The sequence below is a fragment of the Chaetodon trifascialis genome, chromosome 1 (assembly GCF_039877785.1).
Source record: "Chaetodon trifascialis isolate fChaTrf1 chromosome 1, fChaTrf1.hap1, whole genome shotgun sequence".
NCBI classification, from domain to species: domain Eukaryota; kingdom Metazoa; phylum Chordata; class Actinopteri; order Chaetodontiformes; family Chaetodontidae; genus Chaetodon; species Chaetodon trifascialis.
This window is the reverse complement of record NC_092056.1, coordinates 14635060-14652759: the sequence shown is the minus strand read 5'-3', so window position 1 is coordinate 14652759 and position 17700 is coordinate 14635060. Positions and strand designations below refer to the sequence as shown.

The 17700-nt window shown below is 42.9% G+C and overlaps 1 protein-coding gene across 2 annotated transcripts in view; it reads right to left on the bottom strand.

Moving 5' to 3' along the window:
• Window positions 1-437: 437 nt before the first annotated feature.
• Window positions 438-17700, bottom strand: part of nfat5b (nuclear factor of activated T cells 5b) — a 32383-nt gene continuing 15120 nt past the window's right edge. The window contains exons 2-13 of one of the 2 annotated variants that reach the window (XM_070984677.1): window positions 13039-13164; window positions 10386-11016; window positions 8997-9183; window positions 8120-8310; window positions 7780-7952; window positions 6100-6234; window positions 5956-6008; window positions 5120-5252; window positions 4498-4572; window positions 4197-4300; window positions 2082-3930; window positions 438-1594 (exon numbers count right to left, since the gene is read on the bottom strand). In XM_070984677.1, the coding sequence (XP_070840778.1) occupies window positions 1356-1594; window positions 2082-3930; window positions 4197-4300; window positions 4498-4572; window positions 5120-5252; window positions 5956-6008; window positions 6100-6234; window positions 7780-7952; window positions 8120-8310; window positions 8997-9183; window positions 10386-11016; window positions 13039-13164 (3896 nt within the window). In that variant the 3' untranslated portion in view covers window positions 438-1355. The remainder of the gene's footprint in view (window positions 1595-2081; window positions 3931-4196; window positions 4301-4497; window positions 4573-5119; window positions 5253-5955; window positions 6009-6099; window positions 6235-7779; window positions 7953-8119; window positions 8311-8996; window positions 9184-10385; window positions 11017-13038; window positions 13165-17700) is intronic. The other variant, XM_070984758.1, reaches the window with a different exon arrangement.

Here is a 17700-nt window from a genome sequence, read left to right as displayed (position 1 = left end):
TGCTGAATATGAAAGCATAAAAGAAGTCTCAGCCCGCGTTTGTTATATTTCCACCGCCACGCTTTCTTAAAAGATTCATCTCTTTTGTATTAAAAAGGAGAACCTGTTCTAAAAAAGCAGCAGTCTGACACAGTTTGGCCTTAATGGATTCAGACTAAATGTTAGTCTGAACATGTCTGCTTGTCTACAGTATGCCGTGCTGTCTGTACACTGTGCTGTAGATGGCATCTGTCTGTCCATCCTCACTGCACAGCTGTTGACTGATCTACCAATACTCTTTTACAGTTACTACTGTACCAAACAGGTCGAGACAGGACCGGACCTAATTCAGGCAGGCCTTTTGTAAATAGCCAAAAATGATGCCACATTACTTTATCATACATCTACTGAGTTCAGACTCTGTCTTTATCATACCATTAATGAAATCCAAAGTCACTTTGTGGGCTATCAGAGACTGAGTCAATTTATTCATATGATCAGGTGCACGCTAGCTGCTAAAACACTGAAATAATTAACACCCACATATATGACAGGCACTTGTTTGTGACTCCACGTCAGATTAGTGTAGAAAACTTTACTATTCATTACTATTCTTCTTCCTCTCATGTCTCATCCTCCTCTCTAACCTTCTATCAATTCTGTCTGCGCTGTTGCGTCGCGTGAAGATCATTTTCAGACCACATCAACAGCGTCCACCTTCGACATCTTCTATCTATTCATCCATACGTACCACATTCTGTCCAAACCTTCCTGCTGTACCACACACTCTACCCTCCATGCAACAAAAAAACACAAACAAGGCATTAAAGGGAACACTATTCATGGAAACCGCTAAACACTTTGGAGAACACCTTAAAAATGCCACGAGAGCCAAAGGATGCTGCAGATTACATCACTGACAATCTATCTACAGATATACACAAACTTCATGAGTTAAATGAATAACAAGGCCACTAAGCTATTGTACTTTCATCTCTTCTCTTGGCCCGCCGACTCAGCCAAGAAACGGCAAACCAAATTCCACGTTCACTGTCTGGATACTAACTTGTCCAGTTAGTCTTTAGTGATAATTTCATGCCACTCTGGAGAATAATCACGAGGACCTTATGTTTCAGAGACTGGCTCAGCGCTTCACAATGTTTACCCCTTTCCTGAAGATGACCAAATAATGCGTTAGTAGGGCAGAAACATACTTGATGATCAGATATAAGCACATGTTCAGTTTGTCTCAAACAAATCTTGTACTGCATGAGCTTATCAACAGACAGTATTTTAACTGTCTACGTTTTACAATTATTCCAGATATTATCAGTAAAAAAAAAAAAAAAAGGCAAACCCATGAACCTGTATGAAGGTTAGTAAGAACGAGTTAAGCTGCTGCCCGGCTCGTGCAGGCTGACCAGCAGGTCATCAATCTTCTCCATGTTCTGAGAGGCAGCCATGCTGTTGTGCACAGACGCAGACTGAGACAGGGACTGGCTGAGCAGGGACTGGATGTGAGCATCACTCTCTCTTTGGTTCTGACCAGACTGGCTGATGGCTATAATCTGATCTGACAGTGTGTTTCCAGGAGTGTTCATCAGCTGCCCGCACTCTGCAAGGATGGAGCAGAAAAACCAGCTGGTCAAAATGAGTTAGAGTACTGTTAGTGCACATTAATGACACGACAGAGATGTTTTTTTTCTCAGATGTGTTCACAAGTGAGTTTGTACTGACAGTCTTATGATCACATGTCTTAATTCAGCACAATGTGTTAATGCACGCAACACAATAACGTCTATAAATCCATCACAAAGTGAACTTTATTTTCTAATTTCATTAGGTTTAATACCTCATTTTGTTCAAAAACTTTACTCAATCATCAGTTTTGACAAAGGAAAGTGTTTTAAAGTGTCGTATCAATGTGGTTCCACTGAAAGACAACTATCAATAATATTACAGTGAATTCTGTCCCCACCTCTCCATGACAACTTTGGTCTAAATACGTATCTTGGTTGCACATAGATTTCCTAATGAGTTGCCCATTCACTTTCCCATTTGACAACTCCGCAATCAATCACGAGGTATAATCCAGTCCTCACCGTTCTGAATCCCAAAAAGGAAGAGGCCAGCTTGCTGAGGCTGGCTGGGCTGACTGATGCTCCCACTGACAGCCGTCTGAAACAGAGTCCCTGGCTGCTGAACAGGGGAGGAGGTGGTCGTCTGGAGGTTTGCCACGCCGTTCTGTGAGGTGAACATGGCTGACTGTGCGAGCTCCTGAGCAGCAAGTCCACCCGGCAGAGTAGCCATGTTAGACTGAGGCATAAAGAGGCCTACAGGCTGCTCCTGCCGGTTGTTTGAGCTGCTACCCAGCTGCATCGGCTGTTGCTCCTGAAACATGACTTGCTGTCGTGGATCAGTGGGGTTCCCTAAGGCCATGGGCTCAGAGCGATCCTGTTGGTTTACTGTCACCATGCTGGCTTGGGAAAAGAGCAGAGAGGGGTTCTGGGGCTCTTGGGAAACTAGATTGCTGCTGGTCAGTGGTGGCATCTGACCCTGGCTGCTGAACAGGAGGCTGGAGGCCTGGTCTGGAGTGGAAAGGGGGTTATTGCAGAACAGCAGGCCAGCCTGCTGTTGCTGTTGCTGGCCTGGAGAGAGTGTGTTTGCAGATGGATGTGGGGAGATGTTCTGAAAGAGGGGAGCCTGCTGGGCTGGCTGTGTGTGGGGCTGGGGCTGGGAGGGCTGTTGCTGCTCCATGGGGCTTCTCTGCTGAATGGGGGAGAGCTGGGTCTGTGCCTGAAATACTGATTGTGGTTCAGGGGCAGGAGTTTGTAGAGCACTGAGGAAAGCCAGCTGCTGCTGCTGCTGCTGTTGCTGCTGTTGTTGCTGCTGTTGCTGTTGTTGGGCACTGCTGGTTGTAAGCTGAGAGGACAGGGACGTCTGAGGAAGGAAAAGTCCGGGGGTTGATGGCTGCTGGTCTGGAGACTGTAGTACTGTCATGGTGTTTTGGAAGAGTGCAGCCTGGACCTGCTCCTGAGAGGCCTTCTGAAACAGCCCCCCCTGCGGATCTTGGGTTTCAGCCAAAGAACTGGGAGTGTGGAACATGGGCGGTGAAGGGTGCGAGGACGTCTGCTGGAGGAAGTTGGTCTGAATTGAGAGCAGGTCACTCGCCTGCTGAAAGAGAGCTGCTTGTTGCTGCTGCTGTTGTTGCTGCTGCTGCTGCTGCTGCTGCTGCTGTTGGGCTTGCTGGAAAAGAGTCCCCTGGTTTGGCACCACTCCTTGTGTTGAGCCCTGCTGTTCTGCGTTCTTGCCCTGAGAGGCATCCTGAAACATGCCACACTGCATCTGAATCTGTGACTGAAACAGCTGCTGCTGTAAATTCTCCAAAACCTGCTGCTGTTGCTGCTGTTGAAGCTGCTGTTGCTGAATTTGTTGCTGCTGCTGCTGCTGCTGAATTTGCTGTTTTTGGATCTGTTGCTGGTGCTGGATGTGTTGTTGCTGCTGTTTGGCCATTGAGTTGTCAGACTGCAGTGGTAAGTTACAGAAACCCTTGGCTTTAAGTTGCCTCACTGCCTCTTCCAGCTGGGCCACTTCATCTGGGGGGAACAGGGGCAGTTGCTGCTGTTGAGGTGCAGGTTCTCCACACAGCCTCCCCACAGCTCCAGAGCTGCTGCCCGGCCTCTCCTGCCCGAGAGCCTCTCTGGCCTCCAGGAGGAACTGCTGTGAGCCTTGCTGGAGCAGAGAATCAGCAGGCACGGAGAAGGCGCTAGTAGCTGCAATGTCCTGCTTCTGGATAGTACTCAGGGGCTCTGTGTTGGGAAAAACAGGAGCCTGGCCCTTGTCAGGGTCGCCTGCAGGCTGAGACAGGCTGTTGGAAAATGGTCTGTTTTTATTTAGATGGCCTGCAGTCATGTCTGCGCTCTGCTGGGCTGGACACAGGTCACCAGTCTGCTGAAAACACAAAACAGAATATAAAGATTTCTTAGTTTAACTTTTACATTTTGTAGCGAGTTTTATTATGTGATTTTTATTGCTAACACAGCCCACATATAACACTTCTCTTCCAGACAAGTACTATAAAGGAATAAAGTGTAAACTAAATTGAGTGTTCGAAACGTTATTTGATTTGTAAAATCAAAAGGCTCCAATCCAATCAAAATCATTCTGTAACAGTTATTAATCAGGCCTTTAACAGGGTTAAAAAATCAATATATCACCTTAAATACACCAGAAGAATGAAGGTTGCTGGTGACCTCCATCGGAGTGACATCTTCTCTCTTCACTAAAGGCAACACTGAAGGCATCAAGGCACCATCTAGAACTGTAGAAGCAAGACCAAGGAATATGTTTTCTTCTTAAAATGTCTTTTTTTGCTTTGTGTTCAGCTATTCAAAGACAGGCAGTTCACCGTGAGCTAAAAGTAAGTCTGCACTCAGCTCTATGCACAATATATTAGCAGCATTCACAAAGGGGCCATAATCATGGTTAAGGTAAAATAGTTCACAAAGGGATAAGAACCTTTGATTTGTTCATCAAATGAACAAGTCTTCACTGGAGAGGGCATCTCTTTCTTCACAGGAACATCATTTTTGGCTGCAACAGCAAACAGAAACAGATGAGCCCACAAAACTGGAGAGTCTTTGTCAAATGCAGCATAACAATGTTATGTTATTAAGAAAGATGGTAAATGTGGTGCGCAGGACTGGAAATTACATTGTTCATTGTTTCATTATAGTCACTTTGATGAAAGTGCTGAGGAAAGACAGACCTGACTGCGGATGACCCTGGGTTCCTGTGTTTAGATATGGGCTGTGTATTGTGCTCTTGAAAAGATATTTCTCATGATAGTTAATATGTGCTCTGATCCTACTGTAGGTGGTGGTGTTGAGTAAAAAAACCCCTTGTAATTAAATTCAACAAAGCTGTGGTGCAACTCTTGTTTCTGTGGGAGAGAAAATATGTGTAAAACAAAATTCTTTGCCGTAGTTAACGGGAACACAATTTGTTTTTTTTTATCCTTGAGCAAAAACTCATTTGTCAACAAGGACACAGTAGACGGAAGGTTACATGAATGATCTTGTCGGTCGAAGAAGACACTCGGTGTGATTTAGCGGATTAACTGAAATTGACTGAAGCAAACCTGAATCTGGAGTGTAGGTAAAAGGCTGAACATCATGAGACCTGCCAGCATTCGTCACCACGTAGATCCCCACACACACGGAAGAGGTGATGGCCTGGTTCTGATACGCAGGGACCTTCACTATCAGGTGATTCTGGGGGTGATCATTCAGAAAGAGCCAACACAATGAATTAATGCACAGCAGAGTCTGAATACACTTATCTAACCAGAGTCAAAGGGTGAGTGGAACAGATAATATAGACCAACTGTAGGTACCCTGACGAGCTTTCGACTATGGCAACGGATGGGGGGGGGTCTTCATTGTCTTTATATCTTGTGCCCTATCAGCATCAGAGAGAGCAGACTGGATTTCTACACTGATGACTGCATTCAGTTCAGTAGATTGTGTGATACATTTACAGAGAAGAGGCCAACAGTGCAGGAAGTGCATGCTTCAATACGTTAGTCAGATCCACACTAAACGTTTCAGTCAGAAACAATCAAGACAAAAGAAGAAAACTCCACAGTGTACCTTCATCAAAAAACAAAATGTCATCTATTAAACACAAGAACCTTTTCTATTAGCTGCAGACTCATTAATTCAGCTACCTCTGACCACTTTGTTTACAAGGGCAAAGGTTTAAACTGGACTGTTGAGACACACTCAGTGTAGCCTTTGAGACGGAGGGTAATTAGGTCAGAACACAATGAGACTACTCAAACCTTTGAACCAGCAGCCATTTAAGATGATTACATCTAAAGCCCCATACAAATGTGAAATGGCTGCTTCTATCTACTCAGCTCACTCGTAATCAGCATTAATGGTACAAAAATAACACGAACAATCACATTTCTACCTGGTGAAACAGCTCCATGTCAATTTCAGCCTCTGCCTTCCACGATGTCTCATCTGGAACAGACAGAGGGTGAAGCATGTTTACTGGAGGACAATTTAAAATGCATCAAACCAAAATGTCCATGGCCAATCACATTTTTTTTACCTGAAACGTTCTCATGAAATATGACTTTGGTGTCTTTCAGAAAGTTTTTGCCAATGATAAAAACCTCTTCTCCTCCTCTCACTGAGCAACTGTGTAGTGACTTCTTTAGGATTTCAGGTACCCCTGCAGGTTGAGCTGTAAACAGAGCAAATATAAACAGTTTTAACAAGGCTCATCCAAAACATATACAAAATAATAATCAACCTGCTTTTAGGGCGGAAACAAAAGAAGCAGATTGGTTAAAACTTATTTTCACACAGGTGTCTTGCGATAAATCCAGAAGAAATACAAATACAGAGCAATGAGGTGTCTTTGTCCCCTCAAAGGAATTCATTTAACACTATCTGGTTAAACTATTTTGGCCTACAGCTCTACTTTTCCCACTGTGAGATGATGAGCTTCCAAGCTAATTAGCAACGGTGACAGTGTTTGCTATAAATCTGATGGTGCTGACTGAAACTCTGCAAAAAAGGATTAAACAGCCTCCGGCAGCACAACCCACTTTATATTTGTGTAATATCTCCTGACAGCCTGCAATCTGATACAAAACGTTTTGTAACTACATTTCCCAGGCCTTTTTTTGTTCAGGAAACTAAATTGTATGCTTTGGAAGACCTTTCAAGGCCTGTAGATACTCTGAACAAAAAGGTCTTCATACAACTCAAATACTGTCTGTTTCTCACAGGCCTTCAAAATGCTGAAAATAACAAACTCAAAACAACTCCCCTTGTCCTTGTTTCACAAACCTTTTTCACTCCTCTCTCTCTCTCTCTCTCTCTCACACACACACACACACACACACACACACACACACACACACACACACACACACACACACACACACACACACACACACACACACACACACACACACACACACACACACACACACACACACACACACACACACACACTACATTGATGTATTTTCATTTCCTGTAGTACTACCCTAACCATAACCACTGCTGCGTGACCTTAACCTTAAACCAAGTCTTCCTTCTAACATGTAATGATTTACATTACAGGGACTTGTATTTTGTCCCCATAAGGAAGGCGAGTCCTCTCCATTTTAGTCCCCACAATCTGAGTAATACACATCCACACACGCACACAGATGCCAAGTGGAATTACTATTTTTTTTGTGTGGAAGGACAGTTCCCTGGATTGCATGCTGGTTCTGTGTAAACAATAGAAGTCCACACACCTCTATTGTTTCGTCCTTTCCTTCTTTCTCCCCTGTCTCTCTCAAAGCACTTCTCTTAAATCCACTCACTCAGAAACTTTCTTACGGCCCGAAGCGTCTTTCCTGTTTATGAAACCAACCACACCCTCATACTGTAGGCATTATTGAATAAAACTTTAATCTGGAGGGATCTTTACACATTGTTTCCAAATGTGGACATCAAAAGGTGACAACCTCCTGACCTCAGGCTATATTAAACTTTACAAACAGGACATCTCCTGTTAAAGAGAGGAAAATAGCTCCGTTTATAATGGCAATTATTTACTATGTAAGTAGGTGACAAGCAGTTGACTTGTTGAAACTGATTTAAAGTAATGAAATAATACACCAGAATTAATGAAACAATCCATAGAAGAACACTTGTATCCCAACACACAATATATATCAGTTGATATAATAGCATTTGCACAGAGACAAACAGCAGGAGACTGACTTACTGCACAGGATTGGAGATGAAGGAGTCTGTAGTGTGAGCACTGAACCATCTGGACGGGGGATGTTGACCCGAAACACCAGCCGAGCGCGTGTGCTCTTCTTCTTGGAGCCGGCGACACCAATGCGAGCCTCGACGTCAGCATTACGAAGCTTCAAGATCCCAACACAGTCCACCCTGCACAGAGACAATGTTAGCAGAGAAAACAAACTGTGCAGTTTGCTTGACTAGCAGCTCTTTACAACACTAAACACCCAAAAAACATTATAACAGTAAAAAATAAGGGCTCTTTTCATGGTTTAACATATTAACAACCCCATTTCAATGTCAAGAAAAGCACATACGCTAGTGTCATGTTGGTGCTTGGATCAAGGGACACCTCGATGACAGTTGTGCCATCAACGTCCACCTCTTTGCAGGCTGTGGTGTTGCGGCCGGTCACCCTGCAAGCTTGGTAAAATCCATGAGGCTTCACGCGGCCAGTATCATTGCCAACAAACACCTGCAACACTACCGGCTCATTCACTCCTTCCAGCTGCATCAGTGAAAAAAAAAAGATGCATTATTAAAAATGTTACCAAATTAACATATAATACAAACTACTGTGGGAGGCTAGATACTGAAATGGTGTCGACCGATGCTACATACTAAGTACTTCTGTACCTGTGGAGCAGATGCATTTTGGAATCTTCTCTTTAAGCAATTAGGCTTCATGCGTCCTGCCCATTTACAAAGGCTTCCCCCAGTTAGTCTTTCCTTCTTTGTCAGCCCATCTTCATTCTATCCTCATGTGCAATCTGGTCAGCCTTTTATCTTCTTCTGCTACCCTCTATTTCTGACTTGTACGTATGCCCATTTTCTGCATCAGGGTCCACCTGCTCTTCAAGAGCCCTGACAGTACAAACAAAGCAGGAACTGATCCAGCAGAGCTCATGCTGCCATTTGCCCAGATTCCTCTCCAGATCACCTCCTGGGCTAACATCAATGACAAACTGACAAATCTCATCATCAAATACTCTGCAGTGTCTCTGCTCTGGCTCATGCCTCACTCTGTTGACATGTCTTCATCTTCCTTAGTCTCCACTACAACGTCAGTGGTCTCATTTTCAATTTGAGAACTTATTTATTATTTCTGAGATCATCATTATTATTATTATTTTTATTCAGATCTTCATTACTGGGTAGGGGACTCTCTGTGCAGTTTAGGGGTGTAACAGTTACCTTGACAGTAGGGAAGCCCTGCTGAGTGCGGTCCTTCACTGACCCTCTGCTGCCTTCGGTCAGATAGCGGGCTCGGTGCTGAGTCTCAGGCTGGACGAGGATCTTCAGCTCCTTCCCCTCGCTCTTCTGTGGATATTGCATCAAAAGAGTTCCTCCTTTGTGTTTAGCTGTCTGAGGATCATCAGAGCTGCAACAAAGACCACTTTGATCATTTCTGACTCAAACATTTTCTCACTATTTTATTTTAGTTTGTTCAAAACCTGGCTGGCATCTTCTTTCCAGCGTTGTGGAAAAAGCAAAGAATGTCTGGAACTTGCTTTAACAGATGCTTTAACCATGTCCTTATTTGTTCAGACCCCCCCCACCCCAATCCCTCACACCCCATGATGCTCTGAGCAATGCAGAGCTAACAGTCCCTCCATCAACCAAACATATTCTATGCCCGGTTCTTAAAGCGTTCAGAGTTATCTGTTTATTTAATCTGCTCTGCTTATCCTGGGTCTTTGAGAGAGGCTCTGTGATTCACTGTGGCTGACCATTGTTTGTACTTCAGTATCCTGCCCCTCCCTCCACTCTGATCTGGCCGCTCTTCTTCCGTCAAAGTGTGGTGGGAAATTTAGAGCCAGGGTAGTTTGTTAAAGATTTTCATCTGCTGTGCAACGTGTCATCTGCTAATAATACCTCTTCTGACAGTCAGAGTCAGTGCTGTATGAGGTTATCAAGGAGGGCCTGTAAGACAAGGGTCACACAGAATGAAGGCTGAGCACCTACCCAACTGTACAGCTACCACTGAGAGAATATGAAATGAATAAAACATCTATCAGCGACTCAGTAAACAACTTCCAACAATAAGTGCAGTCATTGTTTTCCTTGGCCACTGAGGGGAAACAAATAACTGGAAAAACTTGATTGCAGATGCTTTCATGCAGGGGAGGAGGCTTCACTGAATGCTTTGACAGCTTTAGCAATCACCACGTCTAATCTCACTACAACACAACTGGGGACATTTTTGAGCAATGGGAATATTTCAGGGTTGCAACTAGTGATTACTTTCATTATCAAGAAATATGCTGACTATTTGCACTGAGTCTTAATGGATTAATCGTTCAGCCTTTAAAATGTTTTTAGAAAATAGGGAAAAAAATGCATTTCACAATTTCTTATGCGTCACTGTGACACCTCCAGTTTGCCAGTTGAGTTTCAGAGACTATGACTATAAGGTGGCTTAAAGTTTTACAAGGACACCTAATGTTGGTTTTTCCTTTACTTCTTCACCCTTCTGTACACGGCCATAGCTCCTCTGACAACTTCATGAGAAGCAGAGGGCCATAAGAAGGTGGATCTCAGTTAAAGTATTTGAAACTGACTACATCTAGGCGTTACACAAACCTTCCTTTTGGTCCAGTCTTGTTGTCGGGGCCTAGCTGCGATAGGACAAAGTGTGGACCTTTGGCACTGTCGGCATCGAACACATCCATGCTAGCTTCCCCTGCGGGCACAGACTTGGGACCAGGCCTCTGGCGAGGGGTACGTTTGCGGGACTTTCGTGGCACCTCTGTGTTGTCATTGTAAGAGACGGTGCTCATGATACTGAAGTTGGAGAGGGAGTCATCCATCCAGATGCTGTTACTCTGCTCTGAGTCCAGGGACGCTTCATCCTGGCAGGACATACGGCTGTCATCAAGCAGGTCTTGCGGAGGTGGAGAGATGTTCAGTACGGTGCGGCGCTTGGATGGGGTCATCTGGTGATGTGGTTGGGCCTCCTGGGGCGCTGCGCCTCTTCCTCCTCCTAGCTCACTGCTTCCCCGGCAGTTACAGCCACTGCTGCCAGGACCATTCCCGCCTTCTGCTCCGACAACCTCTGGGACCGCTCTGCTACTCCTGCTGTCCTCTGGGTCAACATTGCCGCTGTGAATTGGGTTCGGGTCACTGGCTGAAGTACTGGAATGCATGGTGGAGCTGGAAGAGGTGGAAAAAGCACTGCGGGGGCCTTCCATGGTCATAGAAGAGGATGTAGCATCTACAGTGCAAATAATTAACAGTGAATAAAAGCATCTCAACCAGTGTTGGCTAGCAGTCCCATTTAAGGAGCAAAATTTGTTTCATGATTGTTTCTTTTTTGCTTTTTTTGTTTTTGTTTTTTCATCCAATTAAAAATTTCCCCCTTTGCATTGGATCTTACGTGTGTGTCTGTGGTGCTGATAATATCTGAGGATTTGTAAAGGTACAGTATGTGAAGCGCTGTATAGGTGTGCCTAAAAAGGAACCAAAGAAGAGGTGAGAGGTGAGCAGTCCCCCTTATCTAAATATTTTAAATATGCTGAATAAATTCATTTGCAACTAAAAAAAGAAAAAAAAAAATCAACTAACTGAATGAATCTATCATTATTACTAGCATTTTGCTCGTGTTGAACTGACAAAAAGCCAAAATGTTGAAATGGAGAGGGAAGTTCAAAACCATAATGTGAACAATACGATGCATGCCAATTATTGGAGCTTTTACTTTCAATTGTTTTTATGTTTTTTGCTACAAAAGTTCATTTTGTTGGGACTGAACGTAGCCACAGAGACAAAATAAACAAGCTTCTGACCTATGAAGCAGAGAACTGCAGACCATTTTACATGCAGACACTCCCTGCTTCAGAGGGAACTTCCTGGAATATAAAAATGAGACAGCGAATGAGCAATAAGAGCTGAACAGTAAAAATTTATTCAGATTTTTTTTTTTTTTAAATAATCATAACACAGGGTATTTTGTTTGTCAGAAAGGGTTGCTCCAGCATGCCGACATACACTGTAATTTAAAAAGCATTCAAATAGTTACAATGAACTAGATGAAGAGTGGGGAAAAGTCTGGTTAAGTTGCAGATCGTAAAAAGGAGTTAGACTGCTGTTGACAATGCGGATCGTTTGGTGTCTCATTAGTTTGCAAAACACACAGTGGGAAAGAAAAAGAGGCACACAAAACGCATGGAGGTAGTGTCATTTTGAACAAGCATCAAAACACAAAAACATATATGATCACAGATGTACAGTAGCAACCATATCTAGGAACAAACACTGTCTGCTGTCCACCACCACCACAGATGTGGAGTGGAGGGTTATGAGCGTTTAACCTCCATTACACCCTACTCACTACACCAGCACCATGATCGATTTTAAAACAGCATAAACAGTGCTGCAAATGAAGAAGAAAAAATCATTAATAACACGTTCTGCTTGTTCTTTTTCTTTAATTATGTGCCAGTTTGGAGCTGGATGGCTACGCAGTCACTCCTCAGAGGAAAGTTTATATTTGGACACCACTGTATCAAGAGAACACACAATCAAAATGTGAAGGGTCAAAGAAAAAGGGAAGAAAGGTGACAGAAGAACATGCTGTGATAAAGATGGCTCTAAATATGCTTCACATCTGTGTGTCCTCTGTTGTGTGCGCACTGTACGCTCATGTTGTTTTGTGTTATTCCGGTGTTTAATGTCAGCGAAGTGCAGAATTTTTTCCATCTAAAATACTGTCTAATCATCACACATCCAACAGTCATCTAAAGTGATCTATATATGATCATGATGTTGTTAATTTCCTACAGAAAAAAGCTTAAATTGTGCAGTAATTAACCATTAGCAGTACATCTAATTTCTCTGAAAAATATGATTTTCCCCTGTGAACAATAGCTCACCTTTAAAAGTGAAAATGGTCAACAAAGTAACTACAGCCACTCAAAGCTTCTCTAAAAAAAACTTTATTCATTATTGTGTACAGTTTAAACCACCAATCCATTTAATAGTCTATAGCACCAAAAAGCCTGTAAAAAGGCAGAGGACTCTACATACTACCTGAACCTGCAATACATGACCTACATTTCAACACAGTGTTGTTGCAACAGGCCTCAACATACAGTAGATCACAACAATCCCCTTGACCAAGTATTTCACAGTCTACCAGCAGGTACAGACTGCTACATGAGTTGTGTTTTGGTTAGGTTGAGGCATGATCAGTCCTACTTGCAGAGGAGAAATAAGGATAAGAGAAGCAGAATCCTACCTGATGCTAGAGCAGCTGAAGGGGGAGGCCCTGCCTCTCCGCCGCTCTTTTGACTCATGACTGTTGGGTTCTGCTGAGTGAAGGAAGGCAACTGTAGCTCTCTGGGAAGAAGGTCATACGCTGATTCTGTCGAGAGAGGAAGGGGGACACATAAAAGAGATGATGAGGTGACATTAACAGACAGCTCACAGCTGGACTTCTGTTGACGACCACCTTGTTGTAGTCATGAAACCTAAAAAAGGAGTGAGTGAGTTCTTGTTGTTTTCAGTCATGCTGTCCTCAGAAATACCATTTCTCTATTTAGCCCAATATAATGTTGATGTTGTAATCACAGTTTTACACACTGTTGTCCAGCAGTTTACATTACAACTTTTGCACAATTGTAAGAACATACCCGCAACCTGGTTGGCTACGAATCTGATAAACAACAAGTAAATATCCACGACGCAGAGCTAAGCCAATGGGAACAATGCATGATAATTCCAATCTCAGCTCAGATGCCAAACTGGTTTGCAGCTCTGCATGTATGCAATAATCATGCGAGACTGTCGCCTGTCCTCTCCAAGATGGCAGCAGTTTGCAAGCAGCAGTAATGCAAGACAGTTTGTTGATAGACTCTAGAGGGATTAAAAAAAAAACTGCCATTAGAGAGGGAATAAATTTGAAGTGATCTGATTATGATGATGATCAGGACTTACACCTTCAATTGAAAGATCATATTTACTAGTTAAAACAAGGATAACTTCTGGTGCACAAAGTCCAGCTTAGTACTGCACTCCTATAATACTGTTGAACTCATGATGGACACACAAAAAAGCAAAATCAAGCAGTAGAAGGAGAGAAATACTGTCTTTTTCCTTGTCAAAACCTAGCACAATGCAACTCAACCATTGACATTTCGGCAGGAGATTCAAGTTAAGCCAGACTTCACACAGGTCCCTCTGGAGCCACACAGGGCTTCACATTATGCAGCAGTGCTCCCCAAGACATGTAAGCAGACACTGATGTGTGAAACTGGTGGAGGTCTCCTTTAGTCTCTGGAATAGAGCTGCAACGAATAGTCTATTAAGTTATCTCTGGTTCCAACTTCTCCATTGTAAGGATTTGCTGCTTCTCTTTCTCGTTTTATAGCTTTGCAAATTTAATATATTTGGATTTTAGGCTGTTGGACCAAATTATTAGCTGCTAAAAATAATGGATAAGGAGGTTTTCCACTAAGCTACATTTTCCCTTTCTGAGGAGGAGCAAACCAAACAGCAAAAAAAAATCAAATATAATCATAAAAACAAAAAGCACAAAATGATGAGGCTATTTTGGATAAAAGCAGAAGCTGTCATTCTCTTGTTTTTCTCCTTTTCTGTCCAACACAAGCCTTTCTCTCTCCTCTCTGTGCCTCCCTCAGGGCCAACGGGACATGGGGAGGGGAGAAAGCCTTGGGTCAACAGCATGACAACACTTTTACTAGCAGCCTGATTCATCATCCAAATATTATGGTATGAACTTAGAGCGGCCATTACAGTCGCCTGACTCTCTTCTCTGCCAACTGCCAGCTTTAATTACTTGCAGCTGAGTCCCAGGGTTTGGTGTGTATATCAGATACTTAACCCTCCCATTGTTACCACTCGCTGTGTACAATAGACAAACCTGGGACATACTGAAACTAGCCCATGCCTCTTAATTCCCAAAGCCCTCCAGTCTCTTACAGCTCGCTTTAGAAGAGCAGGGAATGCTGGTTCCCAGAAAGGGAGCTTAAATCTGGACTCAGCAAACTCATATAACTCACACCGAACCACACATACACACAGGATTCTAGTGTGGTTTTGCTGGCTATTTGCTAAGTTCTCCAAAGAGACACACATGCATACACATGCACACAAACGCCCCTCCACCCCCTCCGCAAAAACACTTTCTCTGCCCCTGCATTTACACTTTAACTCTACAGTCTTCTTGGGGCTCACTGACTGGCTGCACATGCAGCAACATGTGCTGTGAGTGAGCAACCCTTCCAGTAAACAGATTGCCAACCGCACAGACAGAAAATATGTACTCTTCTCTCAGAGCAGCGGTCTCGAATCACTGGCTGGCCTGTTCAAAGTGTTTCCACACTCCCTTGACGTTTTTAAAGACTGAAAAAAGGTCTTATTTTGCTGCATATTTGTTTCCTCGTAAGCATACAGAGTGCAATTCTTTATTCACACGTGACAAAACACTGTTCCTTTCATACAGGAGAAGACTGAAAAAATTAAAAAGGTCAGCCTCGTTAGCTGGGAAATAAACGGACTCGCGCACCACGTGATGTTTTGATTTTAACTTAGGACTGCAGTCGTGTTGTGCAGACCACTGAGGAAAACCTTTCATTTTCTGTCCGTCTGTGATCATCATAATAACAGATTAAAAGCACCAGAAATGACAGACAGCACGCTCATGCGGTTAGTTTTGATCAGGGTCTATTAATACATTTTAATAAATATCATCTAAACTGAAATGTGGCCTCCCGCCTTAACTAGTTCATAAACCTAGTTTCTACTTACGTTCAATGTAAACAGGAGGACAACTAACAAACCAAACACACTTCGAATCACTTCAAAAAAAGTTTCACATCAGACGTCCAGCATAAAGTTCGACATTTCTGGAGCCAACAGTCGCATATATTTGCCTTTTATACCCTTACCATATCTCGTGATATGCTTATATGGTAAGTAGTGCAGCCTAAAGGTGAAAAAAGAAAGCACTCACCATGTGAATGGCAGGACTTACACTCCCATTCATTTCCCTCACATTCCTGCTGCTTGCTCTTACTAGCCCTGGCACCTGGGGCGTGGCACTGGTTTTTTGGCTGAGTGACTGATTTAACTCCCCTTCTGTCCCCCTCCTCCACTCCACCTACCGCTCTCCCTCTCTCTGTCTTGTTTACTGTGCTCCCAGACCCTTTTCTGCACTTCAACTTGCTCAACAGGTTAGGGGTATTGTCGTGTGGAATCCCGTCGGGCAGAAATGAAGCAATAGAATAAACCACTTATGTCGAAAAAAATCCTGCTTCTAGAGGTTCACAAGGTAAATATGACTGAACTTGGTAGAATACTACTGAATAAAAACTAATGGGGAAGTAAGGTTAAGCTCACCTTGACAGCTCATTTGGGCATTATTCCAAGCCGTAAAGAAGAAGAAGAAGAAAAAAAACAGTGAAAAAAAAAAAAAAAAACAGTGAAGGGGCTGGCACCTGCAGCAAACCATGTACAACAACCCTGAAATGTTTACAGCCAAGCCTACATGAAGGCTGCCAGGGACTCCATAGCAACACAGATCAGGGGACAAGTCTTTCGAGCGTTTGCGTCTCTCGTGAGATAATGTGGAGAAAATTATACAATAAAACAGCATTATCCAGACTCAAATAAAGAGGTGGGCATGGACAGTGCAGGGTATTACAGAAACATTAGAACTTTGTGGGAAGTGCTGAATAATTTCTGTAAAATGTCACCACCTGTTATGTTATTCATTCTCATGAGTAAACGGTTCATGTTTCAATTATGCATAGCTAATGCATGACTCCTGTGACTCATCAGTGTACGTATATCACAGCATTACTAATATGAGTCACAAAATATATTTTTTTTGCATGATGCAACTGGCTAATTACTTAATTTTTTTACTAACTGTAAGAGAATGATTATATGACACTTTATGGATAATGCACTTATCAATGTTGCCTGATTGTTGCTGGCAGCACAGAGGTTCACCTGTGCTGCCACAATCAGGCAACATGGTTTGCTCACCTGTCAAGGTGAGCTTAACCTTATCTTCCCCAATCTCTAAGCACAGAGGTTCACTAAGGTGAACCTCACTAAGGTGAACCTCTGTGGTGATTGGTATTTTTGCAGAGCAAGAACGATGCAAGATGAATTTAAGGGATCCTTATCTTTAATTTCGGTTTATGTTATGTTTTATGTAAAATGTTTAAATGTATTTGTGGTAGGTGTCACCTGAATTTTACATACTGCCATATCGTGATGCAACTTTTCTGGTCTTAAATGCTGCATTAAGTGACACAAACTTGTCTGTCTTCTCGAGCTGATCATCATGTCTTCATTACTAGTAATGACTTTCGTTCTCTTTCTTGTGTGGGTATGTTTTCCTGTAACCACAAATCCCAAAAATGCCATCCCATTCCATCAACATATTTCGACACTGAGGTTTTTTGGGCTACATTTAGAGAATCGTTGAAGACAGACTAAATATCAGAAGCACCTCTCAGTGTAACACAATACAATTCAACACAAGCTGCAGCCTCAAAACAACGAAATTGAAGTCGACTCCACACATCTCTGAAAGAAGAGAGAGAACAAACTTTACAAAGGTAAGATTTATTGCAGACTGTTGTTGTTATCTCTAACAAACTAGGAACTGAGTCTGCAGTCAAACTTGTCCAAGAGGGACGCTTACTGTAAAAATGGCATGACAATATGACTGGGGGGAGGGGTGTGTGTGAACGTGCAATGAGGGAAAAAAATCCAGTGGGCGTTGGTATGAAGGCCCTATTATATGCTTTATAAACCAGCAAGGTTACCTCTAATGTTCATAAACTAGTAATATATTAACCCAAACATACTTTGATCATTGTTAGTATTGTACCACGAGTTCCTGATATTTCATTTATAATGATAA